This window comes from Eurosta solidaginis, chromosome 3, assembly GCF_040869045.1.
Source record: "Eurosta solidaginis isolate ZX-2024a chromosome 3, ASM4086904v1, whole genome shotgun sequence".
In the NCBI taxonomy this organism is placed as follows: Eukaryota; Metazoa; Arthropoda; class Insecta; order Diptera; family Tephritidae; genus Eurosta; species Eurosta solidaginis.
The window spans coordinates 242,946,684-242,970,171 of NC_090321.1; the positions used below are offsets into that span (position 1 = coordinate 242,946,684).

Consider the following 23,488-nt stretch of genomic DNA (forward strand, 5'->3'; position numbering starts at 1 on the left):
ACTATAACCACGCCCGATTATTCGATATGGAAAATTTCGAAAAAACGAAAAAGTGCAATAATTCATTACCAAAAACAGATAAAGCGATGAAATTTGGTAGGAGAGTTGAGCTTATGACGTAGAATTGAAAATTAGTAAAATTTTGGACAACGGTTGTGGCACCGCCCACTTTTAAAAGAAGGTAATTTAAAATTTTTGCAAGCTGTAATTTGGCAGTCGTTGAAGATATCATGATGAAATTTGGCAGGAACGTTACTCTTATTACTATATGTACGCTTAATAAAAATTAGCAAAATCGGAGAAGGACCACGCCCACTTTAAAAAAAAATTTTTTAAAAGTAAAATTTTAACAAAAAATTTAATATCTTTACAGTATATAAGTAAATTATGTCAAAATTCAACTCCAGTAATGATATGGTGCAACAAAATACAAAAATAAAAGAAAGTTTAAAAATGGGCGTGGCTCCGCCCTTTTTCATTTAATTTGTCTAGGATACTTTAACGCCATAAGTCGAACAAAAATTAACCAATCCTTTTAAAATTTGGTAGGGGCATAGACTTTATGGCGCTAACTGTTGTCTGTGAAAATGGGCGAAATCGGTTGATGCCACGCCCAGTTTTTATACACAGTCGTCCGTCTGTCCTTCCGCATGGCCGTTAACACGATAACTTGAGCAAAAATCGATATATCTTTACTAAACTCAGTTCACGTACTTATCTGAACTCACTTTATCTTGGTATGAAAAATGAACGAAATCCGACTATGACCACGCCCACTTTTCCATATCGAAAATTACGAAAAATGAAAAAAATGCCATAATTCTATACCAAATATGAAAAAAGGGATGAAATATGGAAAAGTAATTGGATTATTTTATTGACGCGAAATATAACTTTAGAAAAAACTTTATAAAATGGTTGTGGCACTTACCATGTTAAGTAGAAGAAAATGAAAAAGTTCTGCAGGGCGAAATAAAAAACCCTTGAAATCTTTGCAGGTATTACATATATAAATAAATTAGCGGTATCCAACAGATGATGTTCTGGGTCACCCTGGTCCACATTTTGGTTGATATCTGGAAAACGCCTTCACATATACAACTACCACCACTCCCTTTTAAAACTCTCATTAATACATTTAATTTGATACCCATATCGTACAAACTCATTCTAGAGTCACCCCTGGTCCACCTTTATGGCGATATTTCGAAAAGGCGAACACCTATAAAACGAAGGCCCACTCCCTTTTAAAAATACTCATTAACACCTTTCATTTGATACCCATATCGTACAAACAAAGTCTAGAGTCACCCCTGGACCAGAAAGGCCCACTCCCTCTTAAAATACTCATTAACACCTTTCATTTGATACCCATATTGCACAAACGAATTCTAGAGTCACCCCTGGTCCACCTTTATGGCGATATCTCGAAAAGGGGTCCACCTATAGAACTAAGCCCCACGCCCTTTTAAAATAATCATTAACACCTTTCATTTGATACCCATATCATACAAACAAATTCTAAAGTCACCCCTGGTCCACCTTTATGTCGATATCTCGAAAAGGCGAACACATGTAAAACGAAGGCCCACTCCCTTTTAAAAATACTCATTAACACCTTTCATTTGATACCCATATCATACAAACAAATTCTAGAGTCACCCCTGGACCAGAAAGGCCCACTCCCTCTTAAAATACTCATTAACACCTTTCATGTGATACCCATATCGTTCAAACAAAGTCTAGAGTCACCCCTGGTCCACCTTTATTGCGATACCTCGAAAATGCGTCCACCTATAGAACTAAGGCCCATTCCCTCTTAAAATACTCATTAACTCCTTTCGTTTGATACCCATATTACACAAACGAATTCAAGAGTCACCCCTGGCCCACCTTTATGGCGATATCTCGAAACGGCGTCCACCTAGAGAACTAAGGCCCACTCGCTTTTAAAATACTCATTAACGCCTTTCGTTTGATGCCCATATTGTGCAAACAAATTCTAGGGTCACCCCTGGTCCACCTTTATGGCGATATCTCGAAACGGCGTCCACCTATGGAACTAAGGATTACTCCCTTTTAAAATGCTCATTAACACCTTTCATTTGATACCAATATCGTGCAAACGCATTCTAGAGTCATCCCTGGTCCATCTTTAGGGCGATATCCCGAAAAGGCGTCCATCTATAGAACTTAGGTCCACGCCCTTTTAAAATACTCATTAATACCTTTCATTTGATACCCATATCGTACAAACGCATTCTAGAGTCAACCCTGATCCACCTTTATGGCTATATCCCTAAATGGCGTCCACCTGTAGAACTATGGCCCACTCCCTCACAAAATACTCTTTAATGCCTTTCATTTGATACACATGTCATACAAACACATTCCAGGGTTTCCCTCGGTTCATTTTCCTACATGGTTATTTTCCCTTATGGTGTCACCATAGCTCTCAACTGAGTATGTAATGTTCGGTTACACCCGAACTTAAACTTCCTTACTTGTTTACACTCAGTTGAGCAGAGCTTACAGAGTATATTAAGTTTGATTGCATAACGGTTGGTTTTACAGGTATAAAGGAATCGAGATAGATATAGACTTCCATATATCAAAATCATCGAAAAAAAATTTGATTGAGCGATGTCCGTCCGTCCGTCCGTCCATCCGTTAGCGCGATAACTTGAGTAAATTCTGAGGTATCTTGATGAAATTTGGTATGTAGGTTCCTGAGCACTCATCTCAGATCGCTATTTAAAATGAACGATATCGGACTATAACCACGCCTACTTATTCGATATGGAAAATTTCGAAAAAACGAAAAAGTGCAATAATTCATTACCAAAGACAGATAAAGCGATGAAATTTGGTAGGTGAGTTGAACTTATGACGCAGAATTGAAAATTAGTAAAATTTTGGACAACGGGTGTGGCACCGCCCACTTTTAAAAGAAGGTAATTTAAAAATTTTGCAAGCTGTAATTTGGCAGTCGTTGAAGATATCATGATGAAATTTGGCAGGAACGTTACTCCTATTACTATATGTACGCTTAATAAAAATTAGCAAAATCGGAGAAGGACCACGCCCACTTAAAAAAAAAAAAATTTTTTTTAAGTAAAATTTTAACAAAAAATGTAATATCCTTACAGTATATAAGTAAATTATGTCAACATTCAACTCCAGTAATGATGTGGTGCAACAAAATACAAAAATAAAAGAAAATTTCAAAATGGGCGTGGCTCCGCCCTTTTTCATTTAATTTGTCTAGGATACTTTTAATGCCATAAGTCGAACAAAAATTTACCAATCCTTTTGAAATTTGGTAGGGGCATAGATTTTATGACGTTAACTGTTTCCTGTGAAAATTGGCGAAATCGGTTGAAGCCACGCCCAGTCTTTATACACGGTCGTCCGTCTGTCCTTCCGCATGGCCGTTAACACTATAACTACAGCAAAAATCGACATATCTTTACTGAACTTAGTGCACGTACTTATCTGAACGCACTTCATATTGGTATAAAAAATGAACGAAATCCGACTATGACCACGCCAATTTTTCGATATCGAAAATTACGAAAAATGAAAAAAATGCCATAATTCTATACCAAATAAGAAAAAAGGGATGAAACATGGTAATTGGATTGGTTTATTGACGCGAAATATAACTTTGGAAAAAACTTTGTAAAATGGTTGCGACACCTACCATATTAAGTAGAAGAAAATGAAAAAGTTCTGCAGGGCGAAATAAAAAACCCTTGAAATCTTTGCAGGTATTACATATATAAGTAAATTAGCGGTATCCAATAGATGATGTTCTGGGTCACCCTGGGCCACATTTTGGTCGATATCTGGAAAACGCCTTCACATATACAACTACCGCCACTCCCTTTTAAAACTCTCATTAATACCTTTAATTTGATACCCATATCGTACAAACATATTCTAGAGTCAACCCTGGTCCACCTGTATGGCGATATCTCGAAAAGGCGACCACCTATAGAACTAAGGCCCACTCCTTTTAAAATAATCATTAACACCTTTCGTTTGATACCCATATTGTACAAACGTATTCTAGAGTCACCCCTGGTCCACCTTTATGGCGATATCTCGAAAAGGCGACCACCTATAGAACTATGGCCCATTCCCTCATAAAATACTCTTTAATGCCTTTCATTTGATACACAAGTCATAAAAATACACTCCAGGGTTACCCTCGTTCATTTTCCTACATGGTTATTTTCCCTTATGTTGTCACCATAGATCTCAACTCAGTATGTAATGTTCGGCTACACCCGAACTTAACTTTCCTTACTTGTTTTTTTTTTTTTTTGATACCATAAAATTTAAAAACGATTGCATCCTGATGCTTTAGAATTTATATGAATTTTATAATCTATGAACGCAAGTGCATAATTTATGTGGTAGGGAGTACGAGCGACAAAGAAAAGCACAGTGGTTTTCTAGGGCACTACCTTTTTATTAAAACATTCTGTGAAAAATATTTGTTAGGATTTTCCGTTATAATTTCTTATAGGAACTTTTGTAGCTGCTTATACAAGGGGAAAAACGCCACAGGGGACGTCCTTTCTCCTGTGTTTTGTGTCGTGATTCGGGAGCTATCGAGGGTAATGGCAGCCTGGTGACATATTCTCGTGAGTTGACGATTTAGGACAGAGAGTAAATTTTCAATAAAATGAGGTGGTGACCAAGCGGTATGATCCATGTGGCTTAGCTGTCGATTTTATGCAAACGTAGCCTTTTCTTTTCAGGAGAATTCAGATAATATTTAATAGAAGGATAAGCGTAGGTGCTGTCTGACAGAGCTAACTACTATGAGTCTATTTTCAGTACTGTCATAAAAGCTTAATTTGGGTCGGCTTTGATTGCTAAGTACGTTTGTGAAGTGGCCATTGGCAAACGCTGTGGTTTCTTTCAAAGGGTGTTTCATTGGTTGAATTATATGGTGTCCTAGCCGATTATTTTCTATATGTTAAAATCATTCATGAGCAAAGAGATGGAAGCGGTCTAGCTATTGAAGCTTATCAAAGCAATCAAACTGAAGCTGAACGAATTCATATGCAAAATGTTCCTTGTGAAAATAACGCTTGTAAATAATAAATACTACAGGATTCTGACCTGTATCAACTTTGTTCTTACGGTTAGCCGACTTTGGTCCCTGTTGAAAGATTAACTATTACTATTCTCTCAAGAAAGGTATAAAGAGAACAGTTAATGTGAATCTGGACATGAAGAACTTTTTCACAAATTTGTGCAAGCTGGACGGTAGGGTACATGATCAGAGTCGGCATCAGACAAAAACTTATTAAAACCGAGTACTGCAGCTTCTTCTATTCGATATTTGCCAATGTATGGTAAGCTACACAACTGCTTAGCTATTAGTGAACGTTCCACGTTTACTGGAACAGTCAAGGTATGGCTGCTATGGTAGAAAATCGTTCGAAGTCGGCATAGAACAATTTCTAGGTAAAACTAACAAAGTAGTGCGACGCAAATTGGGAGCGAAGTTCAGCACTAATATATTTTTAATAACTTCTAATTTTATTAGTGAAGGTGATATCAAAGCGCTATGCTCTTTGACGTATCGTTTGAAGGTTGTTTGGAATGGCTGCACCTTACTCCCAAAGACAAGGAACTATACATTGGAAAAATAAACTGCAGGCAAATGCAAAGTATTATCTCTGACAACTGTCACGATGATATATTGGTCCTAGCGGTAAGTTAACTTAATTTGGCTCATTTTAGAGTCTTTGGAACTACTCTGATTATATTTTTTTCTTGTTTCTGAAGAGGTAGGGCTTGAAAGAGCTAAGCATGCAATAAGTGTGGGAAATTCTATCTAATTTTTGATTGTATTTTTGCACAAACTACACAGAGACTATGGGAATATGGGTGCTGAAAGAATGATAAGCAAAAAACTGAAATTCGAAACAAACAAAAGAACTATTCTTCTAAGTGGGAAAAGTTGGAGGAGAGGATCGATAAGGACTTACAACGACAGATAATAATTTCCGCACTAGATCCTCGTAAATCTTTGGAAACAGCTTAGGTAATTTTTTCAATGCAATTCTAATAGCACTTTTTTCGCTGCAAACTACACTTGCAAAGTCACCTGCAAATTAAAGCCTTCACAAAGAGGTTGGTTCGGTCGTTATTTGGACCTCATGTGCCCATTTACAATGGTCGATATAAGTCACAGTTTAGGGCGATTTTCTTTCCCCTGGGCTAACATTTTCATAAATTTTTGTTAATTTAATTATTTTTTTCGATGGTTGAGAAAAACCTCCCGTGCACTTTGAAAACGAAAATATAGATAGCAATCTCAAACAATTTTTTGAAAATATTTGAAAATTTGAAAAGGTTTTCGAGCAACTTCTAACTTTTACTTAGATTTTTATTGATTTTTTTCAGTATGCGTTTTTACAGGCCAATAAATTTTAGTCAATAGATCAAACTGTACTTTGAGCAAGCTATAACCAATATTTTGATCTAATCAAATAGATTTTGCTACAAAACTGCATACTGAAAGATGTAAATAAAATGTTCGAAATTTTCGTAAAATTTTTGAAGTTTTTCGACAACGTTTTTGAGATTGAATTGCATAATAGCAGTTACAAAATTCTTAGACATTTTTCTTGAGTACCCTTGCGCCAACTATCCACCTCTATTGTGGCCTTAAGATCTCCCTCGAAGTGCGGATAGGGAATCAGTTCGAATCAGTCAGTTCGCGCTGTAATTGATGATGCCAAACTACTATGGCCGTATGGTCGGCGCTCAAGCTGCCACGAGGCACTGAGGTTGGTTGCATTTGTTAACGCCATGTTCTGTACTACCAGGTCTACAGGAGGAATGTGTAGAATGGCATACATTGCGGAAGTCGGTATTGTTTTAAGAACAAGAATTGGACTTATCTCAGCACTGCAGTCATGCTAGTTTTATTGACAGTTTTTCCAGCAACCGCAAGCCTGCATATGCGAAGGACAGAAATTTCTCTGCCTTAATAATAAAGTTACTTTCCCCTCATCAAAAAACCTCAACAAAAAATCAAAAGTAATAGAAAATCAAAATTTTTGATCATTTAAATCGCCGTAGTAAAAATATTATTGAAAAACCTTGCTTATAAAACAAAAGAGCTTGTAAGCATTTTAATCCATCAATTCATCCAATCAAGTTCTCGTTGATTGACATTCTTCATATTCTTTATGCTCTGCATATATTTTTTATAAAACTTATAATTAAAACCCATGCAACATACAGAGGGTTGTACAGATTTTTCATTCACATGCATGTATGCATGTATGTAAATCATTTATGTATATGTACTTTTTTTGGTATAAAGATTTTGAATAATAAATCTGTTGTGACAATTCATGATTACAGTTAGACACCTCACAGAGAAAACTTCATGCTGACTTAAATTTTTTTTTTTCATATATACATATGTATATGCGATATGGCCGACCTCAGCAAAATAATACACAGCAGAGCTATGCAAAAAAAAAAAAACAAAAAAACAAGTAAGGAAGCATAAGTTCGGGTGAAACCGAACATTACATACCCAGCTGTACATTTGAAATGCTGTTGTTGTTTGGTTTGTGCCCTTACATATGAAAATTGCATAGGCATCAAAAGGGGGTACTTATTTATTGTTGTAAATCCACTTGGGAAATGAAATACCTTTAATATAAAGCTCTTTTTTGCAAAGGTATAGCTTATTTTATTCATCCACGACCCTTCTAAAAATCTTTTATATAAAAGTGGGCGTGGTCCTTAACAGATTTCGTAAATTTTTCTTCAAAGCATTCCTTATAGTAAAGGTAACCTCTCTGCCGAATTTTGTTACGATAGGTTTAACCCTTTTTGATTTATGATTAATAATATTTGTAAAATTGATTTTATCCCAAGTGGGCGGTGCCACGCCTATTTTAAAAAAATTTAAATTTTTTTTAAATTTTTATCAAGAGTCTCAATATCAGTCCACACGTAAAATTTTAACGTTCTAGGTGTATTATTTACTAATTAATCAGGTTTTATGTGTTTTCCAATATGTTATATATATAAACACTGGGCGTGGTTATTATCCGTTTTCGCTCATTTTCAATACCAATCTATTCTGGTTCAAGATAAGCTCCTGTACCATATTTGGTAAATATATCTCCATATTTACTCAAGTTATTGTGTTAACGGACGGACGGACGGACGGGCGGACATGGCGCAATAAAATTTTTTTTCGATACTGATGATTTTGATATATGGACGTCTATATCTATCTCGATTCCTTTATACATGTACAACCACCGTTATCCAATCAAAGTTATAATACCCTGTGTACAAGTGCAGCTGGGTATAATAAATGAATAAAATAACTAATATACAAAAAAAGGAAAATTAAAATCAGCGTTCCACATGCCACAACATGTCATCCGGCTGAAATACCTCTACCCATTTTTTTACCATACATATGTACATACATATATTAACGTATGTTTTTGTATAAATATAAGTATCTTTGGTGTTTGTTGTTGGTTTTGCTTTCATAGTATTGTGTGTTTGAGTAAACACAGCGTAGTATGCCGCTTTGGTTTGTTGAGCTACAGATAAAAATTTGAATAAAATATGACCAACTGAGAAAAGTGACACATTTTGTATGGCGAACTTGTATGAAAAGTTGAAATTGAGCAACAATGCAATGCGAAAGGGCCAAAGCACAACGGTAACTATGTCGCAATAAAGGTGAATGTGTGTTATGTGGGGGGATAAAATTATTATGCAAAAATGGGTCACTCCATTTTAGAACGTCAGGGAGTTAGGGTAGAAAATTTTGGTTGAGATAAATTTGGATACGAATTTCTTTTATTTAATAGGAAAGTTGGGTAAAAAAAAAAAAATTACACAGTGCTACAAAAAAAAAAATTCAAAGCACTTTTCAAGTGACCTACTGTACGTTGTAGGCCTTGACGAACACAATATGACAATGTGGTTCAAAATTTTCTAACATCCCCAAATTTTCAAGATATTGTCTAAAAACCGTTTTTCGCCTACTGGGCGCACTCTAACAATCATAACGTCGTCATGTTTTAACCGATTTTCGATCGCTTTACGGTTTTGGAAAGAAGAAGATTTAAGCTTTAAGTTGATATATTTTTATTTATTCTTTATACAAAAAAATTGTGACATTTTCCAAAAGTTTTCTTTTTTCTTCCTATTTCAAGTATTTTCCTACACGGCCATTCACTGATTTTGAAATTAATTTAAACACTTATCAACCGATTTTGATAAACTATGACTTTTATTTCTCTCGATAAATAGTTCTTTGAGAACCAATGTAAAAAAAAATTTTTTTATGATACATTACATAAAAAAGACGTCAAATTGTGCAAAACGGGGAAAAAATGGTAAATCTTAGATAACTTTTGGAAAATGTATTAATTTTTTTGTATAAAGTATAAATAACAAAATGCCAGCTTAAGGCTTGAATCTTCTTCTTTGCAAAAGCGTAAAGCGATTGAAAATCGGTTAAAACATGACGACGTTATGATTGTTAGAGTGCGCGCAGTAGGAGAAAATGGTTTTTAGACAATATCTTGAAAATTGGGGGATGTTAGACAATTTTGAAACACATTGTCATGATGTACTCGTCAAGGCCTACAACGTACACTAGGTCAATTGAAAAGTGCAAAAGCACTGTAGCACTTGTTATTCGTATAAATTATGATGCAGTATGGATCTTATACACAAGCCTAGCCACTTTTTTAGGTATTTCCTAACTCCGTTACACCTTTTCAGCGCAATTGCGATTTAAAAAATTCTTATCGGTCACCGTTCGTTTAACACGATACAGGCCCCATTTTTATAAAATTTGACAACTAGCCTTTTTTTTAATTTCATTTCGACTAGCTCCTCTAAACTTAGGAAAGCCAATATCATAAATCTTTTCGAAAAAATTTGGGAATTCGATAAAAATTTACGAACATATGTTATTAATTTTTTATTATCATCTGAATTATTTGAGTATAAAGTCTTGTAGCCTAATTTTAGTCGAACAAATTACAAACCTGTTTCGCTAAGAGATTTCCCGCAAATCTCGCCTTCTCCCGAGATTCTCGAATCTCGAATTACTCGTAAGGCTCGCGAGCCTCTCGACATTCAACTTAATCGATTCATTGGCTGTTTTATATAGAGCTTACAATTTTTTCTGGAACACAAGCGAAAATTTCCACAAAACCGCAACTAAAAAACATCGAAATGTATAGAATACTGCCAATGCAGCATCTGAATTGAAAGTAAAGAATCTCGCGAGTATTACGAGTATTTCGAGATTCGAGAATCTCGCGAGAAGCCGAATTCTCGATCTCTCGTTAAAGAAATAAAATATTGTGAACAAAAGTATATGTATAATAAATATGTTTTGAGTTAAATTTCAGTGAAAGGCAATATAATAAAAAAAAACTTCAGAAGTAAAACAAAATCAAGTGTATAAATACTGTCCATACAGCAATTAAATTTATGTCGAGAAGCTCGCGAGATTTACGAGTACTTCGAGACACGGGATTTTCGCGAGAATTCGAATTCTCGATTTCTACGGTCTCGAAATTCTGGCATTTGTTCGAGGAGAAATCGTAAGCTCTGCTAACTACTGAAACACCTGGAAAATTTAATTAAAAAAAAAAAAAAATTATTAATACACATGGACAAATTTTTAAATTCTAAAAGTAAAAAAAAAAATGGCATTTTAAATTACAATATTTTTTAAACTTTTTTTTGCTGTTTTAAAACTATACAAACTATTTATTTTTTTAATATTAAATAAAAGAAAACGAATTAAAAAAAATTTTTTGATGACAAAAAATTTTGAACAAAAACAAAAAAAACTCAATACGGTTTTTTAGACTTAATCTTTTTGATTTATTATTTACAAAATAACAAAACTTTTTAAGACTTTCAATGTGTAAACAATTTTTTTGCTGAACTGTTCATCTTAAATATTTCTCTAAGGTTTCGAACTTTAAACTCTCAACCAGAGTTAAAAAAATTATTATTTTAGGTTTTGAACAAGAAGCATTTGTTTTTAATTTTTATTTTTAAAATTTAAACATTCAAATTTTTTTTTACTTTTTTAAAATATTTTGCTTAGTTAAGTTTAAGAGAATTTGGATCATCAAAATATTTTGAGATTCAAGAAATTATTTAAGAAAATACATGCTGTTAAACTAATAAAATATTAACTTAAAATTTTTTATTAATTTTCAGCATAAAACAGCACACATTTTTAGCTACATATTGTATGGTTACGTTTTAACACAAGAACGGATTTGATTCCAATTTATAGTTAGGTAAAATTTATTTTCAAATTAAAAATTTCTAAAGGTACGTTTTATAATCCATTTTTAAAAGGTGTTTTTTTTTTTTTTGTAAAATTAAAAGGTTTTAAAACTAAAAGTTTTTTTTTGTATTTTTAATTATATGGAATTAATGTTACTTGATCAATCGAATCAGTACCCGGTGATGGCATAGCTAATTCATTCAATTCGCCGTGCATAGAAATTTTAAGTCAAAAGGAAATTTCTATTAACTGACTTACTAATATACACCGCGCAGTATGGAAAATCAGCTGCTGGGATAACTACAACTTGTACTGAATTCGCCTTATAACTGATTGATTAATTTTGGAAACTTAAAAAGTAAATCTAAAGAATTTCGGCAAAATTTTAAATTTGAAAGAAAAACTGCTAAATCACAAAACTAGTTTTTTAATAATTAAAAAATCTATTAGGCTGTATTGAGAAAATGGTGAAAATGTTATTTGTTAAGATTTAAAATATATAACATCCTTTTAAAATAATAAAATACTTCAAATAAATAAAAAAATGTATAAAAAAAATACATAATTTGGGATTTTTTAAAAAAATATTCAAAACAAGTTTATACTTCATACAACATCAACTGCTTCATGATGTAATAATAAAGGTGATGTCAACAACACAACCTCACTTTTTCGGTAGCTCTATTTTCCCGTATTTACTTATATTAAAAAAGTATTAAATTTTCATTGCTTAATTTTTCGTAAAATTCGCCAAAAAATTTGTTTTCTATATTCTTTCGGAATTTTTTCTATAGGCAGTTCGTATGATAGATAACGCTTTAAAATATGCATGCCGAATTGGTCAGAATAAGAGAAAACGTCAACGGGATGACACCTGAATATTTATGTCAACATGAACTGGTTTAAAATTTAGATAATTAAAAACTTGATATGCAAAGTTTTGAAATATTTTTTTTTTTTTTTTTTAATTTTCAAAACTTCGCTTACATTACACAATTGTGGCAAGTTTGAGAAACAATGCAATTTTTAATATCTAAAAAAAATTTTTGATCGAGTTTTAAATTTTATATCTATATATATAAATCTCTGCCCTAAATGGAATTTACTGGAAATTACTCAGCTTTGCAATGACCGAAGTTGATATTCTGCATACACTTTTTTTAGCTTTTTGCATATAGATATGTAAATAATCACTATCGCCTATCTGCGGTCACCATACCAACATATAAGATTACTGCATACATATACATATTTATGTAGGTTTTATAAAAATCTGTACCAAAATTTTCTCATTTGCTTTACATGAATTCGTTTAAGCACTCACCTGACATTCGTACATGCCATGATCTCGCCGCTGCACAAATTTTATCTGCAGTGTCCACACGTTGGAGCCGGGTGTGTGTAATATCGCAAAACGTTCATCGTTGGTGTAGAGTTGCGCACCGGACGAAAGAATGTGCCAGTCGCGTCGACGTATCCAAGATATCTGATTCTGTGTTAAAAAACACACACAAACAAAAAAATAACTGGTTAAAAAAAGTTTCAATATGAAAGTTATATTTAAAGAAAAGCTTTTTACGTTTGTAAATATTTAATTTAACAAATCTGAATAATTAAGCTAAAATAGTTTACACAAGTATTGTTCAAACGTACATCTATATGTACGTACATGCGTATACATATGAAAAGGAAAATATGCTTATGCAAAATAATTTGTAATATAAGCAGTGTTCTACGGAATGAAAATAATACGCGCATGCTTTTATATGGAAAAAATTACATAAAATTCAGTGAAAATAAGCTAAGTATTAATTCGAGAATAGTTGAAAAAAAGGAAAAAAAAAATACATATTTATATATACAGTATAAAAAACTTGGAGCTTTTAGTGCGAACAGAGTAATCATGGTATTTTTAGAGAAACGGACTTCGTACCGTTTATTTTCGCTGAATTTACCCATTTAATAAAAATAATACCCTACATATTAATACCCTCCAAAGTCCGCTAAAGCGACGAACCGATATGTTTTTGTCGAGTTGTTGATAGGCAGAAGTTTGTTAAGCATTGAGAACTAAAACTGCTCAGCTACAGAATGAAAATCATCAGCTGAGTATTATACATAACAATTAGGAATTGTACGTAGTTACCATTTTTTGTACGTAAAATTTTTATTTTTATTTGTTATTGTTACGAGTTAATATAGGATACGACAGTTTTCTTTATGGTAAAAAGTGTATCCGTTATATCAAATGAACTAGAATGAGTGTTAAAATCATGACACAAACACCGAAAAGGTTCATTTAATTCGAAATTAGTTCTGTACTGCCTCAAAAGAAGAGGTTTGTAATGTCTTGACATTCGTGATGGGACGTTGAAGCTTACTTCGTTCAAGATAATTGGGCTAGAAATCAATCCATTCAGTAGTTTAGATATAAATATTACGCCTAGCATTTCTTTACGATTTGCAAGAGTTGGAAGATTGATAAGCTTCAATCGACTAGTATAAGGGGGAAGATTATAGCAGTGTCCCACTGAAAATTTTCTTAAAAAGAAAAAAAGAAATTGCTTTTTTATTGATTCAAGTCTACCTGCATGAACTCCATATTTTGGACTCCAGACTACTGATCCGTATTCTAGTACCAGTCTAACTAAAGTGGTGAAAATTGCTTTAGTTACATAAGAATCACTAAATTCTTTGAACAACCATTTCACGAATGAAAGAACACCTCTAGCCTTAATGACAGTACCATTAGTATGAAGGTTGAAACTAAGTTTAACAGTCCACAAAATAGTTTACTGATAGAAGACAAAAATTTTTAATTACGTAAGAGGCTATTAGCAAAGAATTTACGTTGCACCAAGCAACTATGGAGTTTAAATCCGCTTGCAGTAAAGGACGTTCTTCGACGCATAAGACCTAAAAAGTTTTACATCATCGGCATACATTAATATTTTGGGATATTTTATGGTGGTGCAGATATTATTAGTAAATAGCAAGAATAGAATTGCCAGATGACTGCCCTGTGGGACGCCAGAGGGAACATCGATGACATTTGAAAGAGTATTTTTAAAAATAACTTTTGCGTTCGAGCGCAGATATACGACGAGATCCACTGGGTGAGACCAGATTGGAAACCAAGCCGATTCAGCTTGTAGATAAGTAAGGAGTGGGATACTTTGTCAAATGCTTTACTGAGAACAGTATAAATAACATCGGTGTGAAGATTTTCTCTAAATCAATTAGAAATATGAGTTGTGAATTCAAGTAGATTAGTAATGGTAGATTTGCCTTTACATAATCCATGTTGCGATTCTGCAATAAAAGTAGAAATAGAAAAGGTTGGCTGATTGGCAACTACTTAACCTTAGGTACTCTGGACGCTGGTTATAGTCAAAATTCTCTCATTGGGTACTAACGATAAAATGTTAAGCCCTAACTCAAATATAGGGTCCTTGTATGGTGGTTAAGTTAAAGTGGCCGCCCCCGCTACTAAAGCGGATACTCGCGTAGGCCGTTGTGGCTTGTTGTGTGGCCATGAAAGAGCTCTTATTTCCCTTATCTAGAACTTGGTACATTCATCCGTGAAGCTAAACCAGCCCGTTTGCCTTATATAGCGCATAATGTCGTTTATGTTTGCGTATTCTAGCTCAGCAAGGCACCGAAAGAAGTGTCTGCGAAGACATCGGTACTTGGCCTTCGAACCAGCGGGGCAATGGCATAGATAATTCTCAACGATTTTTATATCTTTATCATCCCTAGAGCTGCGACAGAAGTCATTTGTTTACAGACCCATGTAACCACTATGGGCCCCATAAGCAGTGCCTACTTGAATCCCATTTATGGGCTATTAGAGAAGTCATTCAGAAGTTTGACCGATTGCAACTTTTTTTCCAGCTTGGGTCAGATTTGTTAGAAAACATTGTTGGTTCCATGGGCCATCTGCCGTTAGCTCGTGTCGTGAACTGAGATCAGAGCTAGTACTTGCAAGTATTTAGAAGAGGATTCACCCAGTAAACTGAGGTGATTGTTTGCTAGCTGGTGCCTTCCCTTGTTAACTCATTAGTTGGAAGTTTAACGAGATGTAAATATGGCCTGGGGCCCATATTAAGCATACGTTGCATTTATGCTAACTTGCTAAGAGTTTCCGTGCACTTAAACGCCAAAAGTGACGATGTAGTACTACATTGCAGGGAATTTATAGTAGCTTGACTATCTGAAAAAAATGGAAATTAAGTTAATCACCGGTAAGTTAACAAGATATAGAATAGCTTCCTAGATAGCTAGATAGCTATAAGCTTAACTAGAAAAAAACTGCAGTAGTTTATTTATATTGAGCTACATAAACAAGTACGCATACATAAAAATTAGAGGGGGTATGAAAACTATCAATGATAAGAATACCGGATGCCTTAAATACTAATGGGACAACTATTGTTAAATAATATAAATCTGGCAACTCTAATTATCAGTTTTCTTTTCATACTATTTCATTATACCTCTGTTCGTATTATACTGAATAAAGTTAGTCGCCATCTTACTCTGAAACTGCGTGTACAAATCTCTATTACAACAGGTTATGGGCCTATCCACATAGAGTAAAATTAAAGTTAAATATATTAATTTAATTAAAATTGCGACGGGCACACTCAGTTTTCCTTTCGAAAAACTTCGCGGTCGGGAAAATTTTGATGTTTGGCGGCGAAATGCAAAGTCATACTTGGTGCTGAAAAGTTGTTGGAAAATCACCGAAGCAGGTTTGTCTGAAAATGCATCGGAAAAAGATCGTGACACAAACGAACGGGCGCTGGCGGAGATTACGCTCATGGTGGAGCCGAGTAATTTCTCGCACATAGCAAATGCACAGACGGCAAAAGAAGCATGGGATTCAATAATGGCAGCGTATGAGGACAGTGGTTTAACTCGCAAGGTAGGGCTTTTGAAAAAGCTGGTGCAGTTAAAACTCGAACAGTTCCAGACCATACTGGATTATGTGAATGAAGTGGTCATGACTTCAATAAAATTGCAAAGTGCAGGTTTAAATGTCGGTGATGAATTGATTGCATCTTTATTGCTAGCTGGGTTGCCTAATGAGTATCAAGCTCTTGTTATGGCAGTGGAAAATTCCAAATCGAAGTTAACCGTCGACAGCGTAAAGAATTTGTTGTTGCAAGACGTCAAATTGGATTGTAGTAAGGAATCCACCAACAACGCTTTGTATTCGAAGAATTTCGAACCGAAAAAGAATGACAAAAATTCTAATCGTAAAAAGTTTCGTTGTTTTAATTGTGGTCAGGAAGGCCATATGCGTAAAGTGTGTCGTAAATCTATACAGTCGAAAAAAGCAAATGAGAACGAAAGTAAAAGCAAGACAGCTATGTTTTCAAATTCTTTGCTAGCGAATTCGTGTTTACACTCTCAGAGTGGCGAGTGTGTATGGTACGTCGACTCAGGCGCAACGTCGCATATGACGAACGATCAACAGTTGCTTTCAAAAGTTCGAGCAGCAGAACACAACGAAGTTATTTTAGCTAACAGTGAGCGAGTTCCTGTTAACAGCGTAGGAGATGTTAGCCTACGGTTAAATGTCAACAAACAGAAAATTCCAACTAATGTTCGAAATGTTGAATATGTTCCTAGTCTTTGTGCAAATCTTTTGTCAGTTCGACAAATGACTAAGCAAAACAAAAAGGTGGTGTTCGAAAAAAATGTATGCAAAATTTTCGATGTGAAAGGCAATTTAATAGCAAAGGCATTTGCGGACAACGATTTATACAAGTTGGATTGCGTTAACAATAAAGTTGGGAGAGCAATGACTACAGTTGATAACTTTGAGCTTTGGCATCGTAGGCTGGCACACATTTGCAAGGAAAATATGAAACGAGTGCAGAATTCAACGCTTGGCGTTAATTACAGCAGCACAAGTGACAAAGGGTGTATTATATGCTGTAAAGGTAAACAAACCAGAAATATAAACAAATCAGCTGGTACGCGTGCAGAAAATTTGTTAGACATCATACATTCTGACGTGCTTGGTCCAATTAGCACAAAATCGTTCAGTGGTGCAAGATTTTTACTTGTATTTGTTGATGATTTTTCAAGAAAGGTATTTGCGATACCGATTGTACGAAAGTCAGATGTGTTTGCTAAATTTAAGGAATTTAAAAGCGAAGTAGAGACACAGTGTGGCCGTAAAATAAAAGTGCTGAGGACAGACAATGGCACTGAATATTGCAACGAACCATTTGAAAATTTTTTGCGTGATTGTGGCATTGTTCATCAAAAAACAGCTCGCTACACGCCCGAACAGAACGGGGTGGCTGAGCGTATGAACCGAACGTTGATTGAACGTGTTAGATGTATGTTATTAGATTCTGGCCTGAGAAATATATTCTGGGCAGAGGCTGCAAACACGGCAGCATATTTGGTAAACCGCATTCCATGTAGAGGTAATAATCGAAGTCCAGAAGAAATATGGTCAGGTGTTAAACCTAATTTAAAGCATTTACGAATATTTGGTTGTACAGCGATGGTTCACATACCGAAACAAAAACGTTCAAAACTTGATGCAAAATCAGATGAGTGCTTATTTGTAGGATATTGTGCTGTGTCAAAAGCTTACCGGCTTTATCGTAAATCTGATTACAAGTTTATTGTGAGCCGTGATGTTACATTTATAGAAAATTCATGTGACGTAACGAAACATACAGAGCCAAATTTGATTATTGATATTATTGATACAAGGGAAGATTATAACATTAACAATTCAGAGGAGGATAATATGAGCGAATTGTTAGATGTCAACAAATCTTCGGACAGTGACTACGATACTCCTGATGAAAGTGAAGCAGTTAATATGCATAGTGACGATTATGATAAATTGTATCCAGTTCGTCGGTCGGAGCGTATTGCAAACAAAACGAAAAGAAATTTGTTGTTGACAGTGGTGTCTGATGCTGATGACCCTGTTAGTGTTGAAGAGGCATTGTATAGTGCAGAATCAAGTGCCTGGAAGCGCGCCATGGAAGAGGAGATGGATTCTCTTAAGTCAAACAACACGTGGGTGCTTACGAAATTGCCTGCTGGTAAAAAGGCAATAAGTTCAAAATGGGTATTCAAAGTGAAACGTGATGCAGCTGGTGAGCTTGTTCGTTATAAAGCAAGGCTCGTTGTGAAAGGTTGCTCGCAGAAACAAGGCGTCGATTATTCGGAAACATATTCACCGGTAGTTAGGTATAACTCATTGCGATTCTTGTTCGCCATGGCAGCGAAATATGACTTGGCGGTGCATCAATTAGATGCGGTAACAGCATTTTTAAATGGTGAGCTTCGTGAAGAAGTATACATGAAGCAACCGGAAGGCTATGATGATGGTTCAGGCAGAGTATGTCGTTTGGTGAAGTCACTATACGGCTTGAAACAAGCAAGCAAAGTTTGGAACGATAAATTGAATACAGTACTCATCGGTCTAGGACTAGTTCGGAGCGAAGTCGATCAATGTATCTACTATTGCGTAAAAGATCAAAGTATGGTTTACGTAGCGATTTATGTAGACGACGTGTTGGTGTTCTCCAATGACAAAAAGGCTACACAGCGTATTAAGAGCGAGTTGTCTTCCAGATTTAAAATGAAAGACATGGGTTCAGCGTCATCCATATTGGGCATGCGAGTTCAAAGAGATGAGGTAAAAAAACTAATAAAACTTGATCAATCTGAATATATTTGCAGTGTGCTCAAACGTTTTGGAATGGATGACTGTAATGCCGTTGCTACGCCACTTGATTTGTCACAGAAGCTAACTATTGAAATGTGTCCACGAACTGAAGAAGCAAAGAAAGAGATGGAAAATGTTCCATATATGGAGGCTATTGGTTGTCTGTTGTACGCAGCACAGAACACTCGACCTGATATCAGCTTCGCAGTCAATTTACTGAGTCGGTTTACACAAAATCCCGGCAAAGCTCATTGGCTTGCAGTGAAGCGTGTGATGCGATATTTGAAGGGAACTATAAACAAAGGCATCGTGTACAAAAAATCTGCTGAAGGTCTAGTTGGATTTTGCGATGCTGACTGGGCAGGAGATCTTGATCAGCGTCGATCAACTTCTGGTTACATGTTTGTTATGCAGGGTGGTGCTATATCTTGGTCAACGCATAGACAGCGAACCGTTGCATTGTCATCAACAGAAGCAGAACTTATGTCAATAGTGGGTGCAATGCAAGAAACGATTTGGTTGAACCGATTGGAATCTGAGCTTATTCCTCGCGATGCAAAAACAACAACATTGTATTGCGATAACAAAAGCGCAATTCATATTGTTCGTAACAACAATTTTTCTCCACGTACTAAACATGTCGATATAAAGGTGAAATTCATACAAGAAAGGCTGGAAGATAAGTCGTTAAAGCTAGAGTACATTTCTACAAGCGAGATGTTGGCAGATGGTTTAACGAAAGCTATACCAGCTGTTAAGAATGAATCTATTAATGTCGGAATAGGTTTACAGTAAACTTACATATGTATTACTTAACATAGTTTTTGCAATGTAAACATTTTGGATTTGAATTAATGGTCGTAAATTTTTACTTATATATATTTACAATGTTGCCAGATGTTCTATTAAAGGGAAGTATTGTTAAATAATATAAATCTGGCAACTCTAATTATCAGTTTTCTTTTCATACTATTTCATTATACCTCTGTTCGTATTATACTGAATAAAGTTAGTCGCCATCTTACTCTGAAACTGCGTGTACAAATCTCTATTACAACAACAACAGTATTGCATGCCATTCTGCAAATTCAACCAGCAGGCCAAATATAAAGCGTTAGCAACTGCTACAAGGCTCAAGGCCTCGGGGAAGCTTGAGTGCAGGCCTTATGGCTACAGCAGTTTATCGTCATCTAGTAAAGGGTGAACGGACTACATTGTCCTGTGCCTTGTCTTCGAAATAAATCTTGGTGCCACAATCGAGCCGGAGGGTTAGAGCTAAGGTGCGTAAATGTCAGAGCATACTACACATCTTTATACTGGTGGCTCCAAATTAACGGGAGTTGTCTGGTTTGCTGTTTACTGATTCGATTTAGGAATAATTTGTTCCTACAGGCCAGATCACTGCAGTGTCTTTAACGTAAAAACTGTGGCAGTGAAAAAATCAGTAGATATTCTGGAGAAACCGTGATTAAGCTGTAGTCGCACCAATATATCTATTGATAGTTAGGCGAAAATTATGGCAATAATCCCCATAGTCCTTAAACAAGAAGTGCCTGGAAAGCAAAGGAGCATTGGAGATACTAAGCCCAGACCGAACCATATATATATACTGGGTTCCCAGCCATAAAGGGATAGAAGGTAACGAAAAGGTCGATGAGTTAGTAAAGGAGGGTCCAAGTTAACAGCAGATATAAAAAGTACCAGTTGCGGGAAAAAACGATTAAGCACTTTCCGTATTCGTGTCCTACGTTCGCGAGGCAAAGCTAGGGATGGCAGAATTGTTCTATTACAGCAATTAAAGTAGGTCCTTGATAACTTCTAGTGTTTGCCAAAGGAACGAAGTTAGTTTGTGGTATAGGCCTGTTACCCAGTCGAAGTTTTACGGTTTGGTAATCAATCAAATTCTGGTAACATTATGGACACATTCAGTCTATGTGAGGCCTTTATGGACCGGCCAGTTCAACTTTGATTATTGGTAACAAAGTCAAAGATGTTAAAACGTTACTCATACTTTGTTTTAACACCTTTTTCCAAAAATTTGGAAAAAGTCTAATAAAATAAAAATAACAAAATAAATTTTCACACTTTGTGTTGAGGAACATCCAAACATGAGTCTCCAAAATTGAAAGTGATTGACGTATCGCATACGCAATTGGTAAATTATATCAAAAATCAGTGCGGGTTTTGAGAGACTTATAACTTAGACTTTGGTGGGCTACAAAACTGTATTCCCGAAAAAATTTAGAAACATGCAATTAAAAACTCTCGAAATGTTTACAAAATTTTTGAATTTTAAAATTTTTCCGTCTGTTGCAAAAAATATCAAGCGAGTTCAGAATTTTGTGTATTTGGTGTTGGAAACGTTGCTATAGCAAATTAAAGCTATCGCTCGTGAACTACTTTTTTTCGTTTTAAATTTTTTCTTTGCATATTTTGTTTTATTTTGACAGTTGTTCTTTTGCTATTCAAAATTGAAAAAATAAACTACGGTTTTTGAGGTTGCGTATTTGCCATGATGCAGCAATTGCAAATTTTTTGGTGTTTTGTGGAAAAATACTACACCAGTTTGCAATTGCAATGATTCTAGGCCATTTGCACAAAATCCTGAACTCCCTTATAATCTAAAATATCGAAAAAAATCTAATTGATAAAATTTAAAAATATAGAATTATACGTAAGTACTTCATGCAATTTGCAGCTTCCAGCCTATAAAATGGTGTAGAAATTGTTAAAAGATTCTTATCTGAACAACCGGATTTGGGGGATATGTATATGCTATATATATGCTTCAAATAAATGCTTTCATACATTTAAAAGCAATAAGGGCAACACCCGCTTAATTCATACAATATGTGCTTTATACGAAATCATATGGTGAAGTTTTAAGCTTCAAGCTTGAGGGATTTATAACAAAGATCCCCTTGTCTGAAAAATCGGTTGTTTGGGGGATATATGCTATAGTGGTCCGATCCCGCCAGTTGCGACAAATGCCTAATCGGACACCTAAATATAACCGCTCATCAAATTTGATCAAGAGATCACAAAAATTGAGGGACTAATTTGCATACAAATAAACAGACGGACAGCCAGACACACCGACATACTTAAATCAACTCAGCTCTTAATCCTGAACATTTCGGTATACATTTTGGTGGGTCTACCTGTTCTCCTTTAAGGACTAATTTCTCCTACAAATTGGTAGGACGGAACCTACATGTTTTACGCCGACTACGAACCTCATCTGCAAGGTATATGAGTTTTTACTGATAAGTTTTTCATGGCAGAACTACACTCGGAGTGCTTGCCAAATCACTACTGAGGGACAACCACGAGTAGAACAACTTTCTTCTATTTAAAAAAACTTGTTCCCAAAATTTTAATGTTGCTTTGTTCGAGGCGTGAATCAAGGATATTTGGTGTGGTAGGTGGAGCACGCCACCACCTCATCACGATAGCCGCCACAATCACTATATAACTGCTTTAGATTTAGCAATTCTAACATTACGAGTGCATTTACCTATAGAACTAAGGCCCACGCCCTTTTAAAATACTCATTAACACCTTTCGTTTGATACCCATATTGTACAAACGCATTCTAGAGTACCCCTGGTCCACGTTTATGGCGATATCCCGAAAAGGCGTCCACCCATAGAACTAAGGCCCACTCCTTTTAAAATATTTATCAACACCTTTCGTTTGATACCCATACTGTACAAACGCATTCTAGAGTCAACCGTGGTCCACCTTTATAACGATATTCCAAAAAGGTGTCCACCTATAAAACTAAGGCCCACTCCCTTTTAAAATACTCATTAACAATTTTCATTTGATACCCATATAGTAAAAACGCATTCTAGAGTCAACCGTGGTCCACCTTTATAACGATATTCCGAAAAGGCGTCCACGTATAGAACTAAGGCCCACTCCCTTTTAAAATACTCAGTAACACCTTTCATTTGTTACCCATATAGCACAAACAAATTTTAGAGTCAGGCCTGGTCCACCTTTATGGCGATATACCTAAATGGCGTCCATCCATAGAACTATGGCCCACTCCCTCTTAAAATAGTCTTTAATACGTTCCATTTGATACACATGTCATACAAACACATTCCAGGGTTACCCTAGGTTCTTTTTACTGCATGGTGATTTTCCCTTATTTTGCCTCCACAGCTCTCAACTGAGTATGTAATGTTCGGTTACATCCGAACTTAGCCTTCCTTACTTGTTTGTATTGAATTTATGTTCAGCCTATGACTATCTTTGGAAGGTTTCTAGTGGGTGGTCCAAATTTAGTTGTGATCGGAAGAGCTGTTTAGGGTGCAACGCGATTTATACCTACATACAAACATTCATAATTTTAACTTTATATATATAGATAGAATATGCGGATAGACTGAAATTAACAAAAAATTTTAACGGCGGACGATTACTAA

The 23,488-nt window shown here is 35.3% G+C and overlaps 1 protein-coding gene across 7 annotated transcripts in view; it reads right to left on the reverse strand.

Annotated features, from left to right (window-relative positions):
• dpr12 (defective proboscis extension response 12) overlaps positions 1 to 23,488 on the reverse strand; it is a 725,043-nt gene that overhangs the window by 236,189 nt on the left and 465,366 nt on the right. For all 7 annotated transcript variants that reach the window (XM_067775740.1, XM_067775739.1, XM_067775742.1 and 4 more), the window contains one exon: positions 12,666 to 12,833. In XM_067775740.1, coding sequence (XP_067631841.1) covers positions 12,666 to 12,833 — 168 coding nt within the window. The remainder of the gene's footprint in view (positions 1 to 12,665; positions 12,834 to 23,488) is intronic.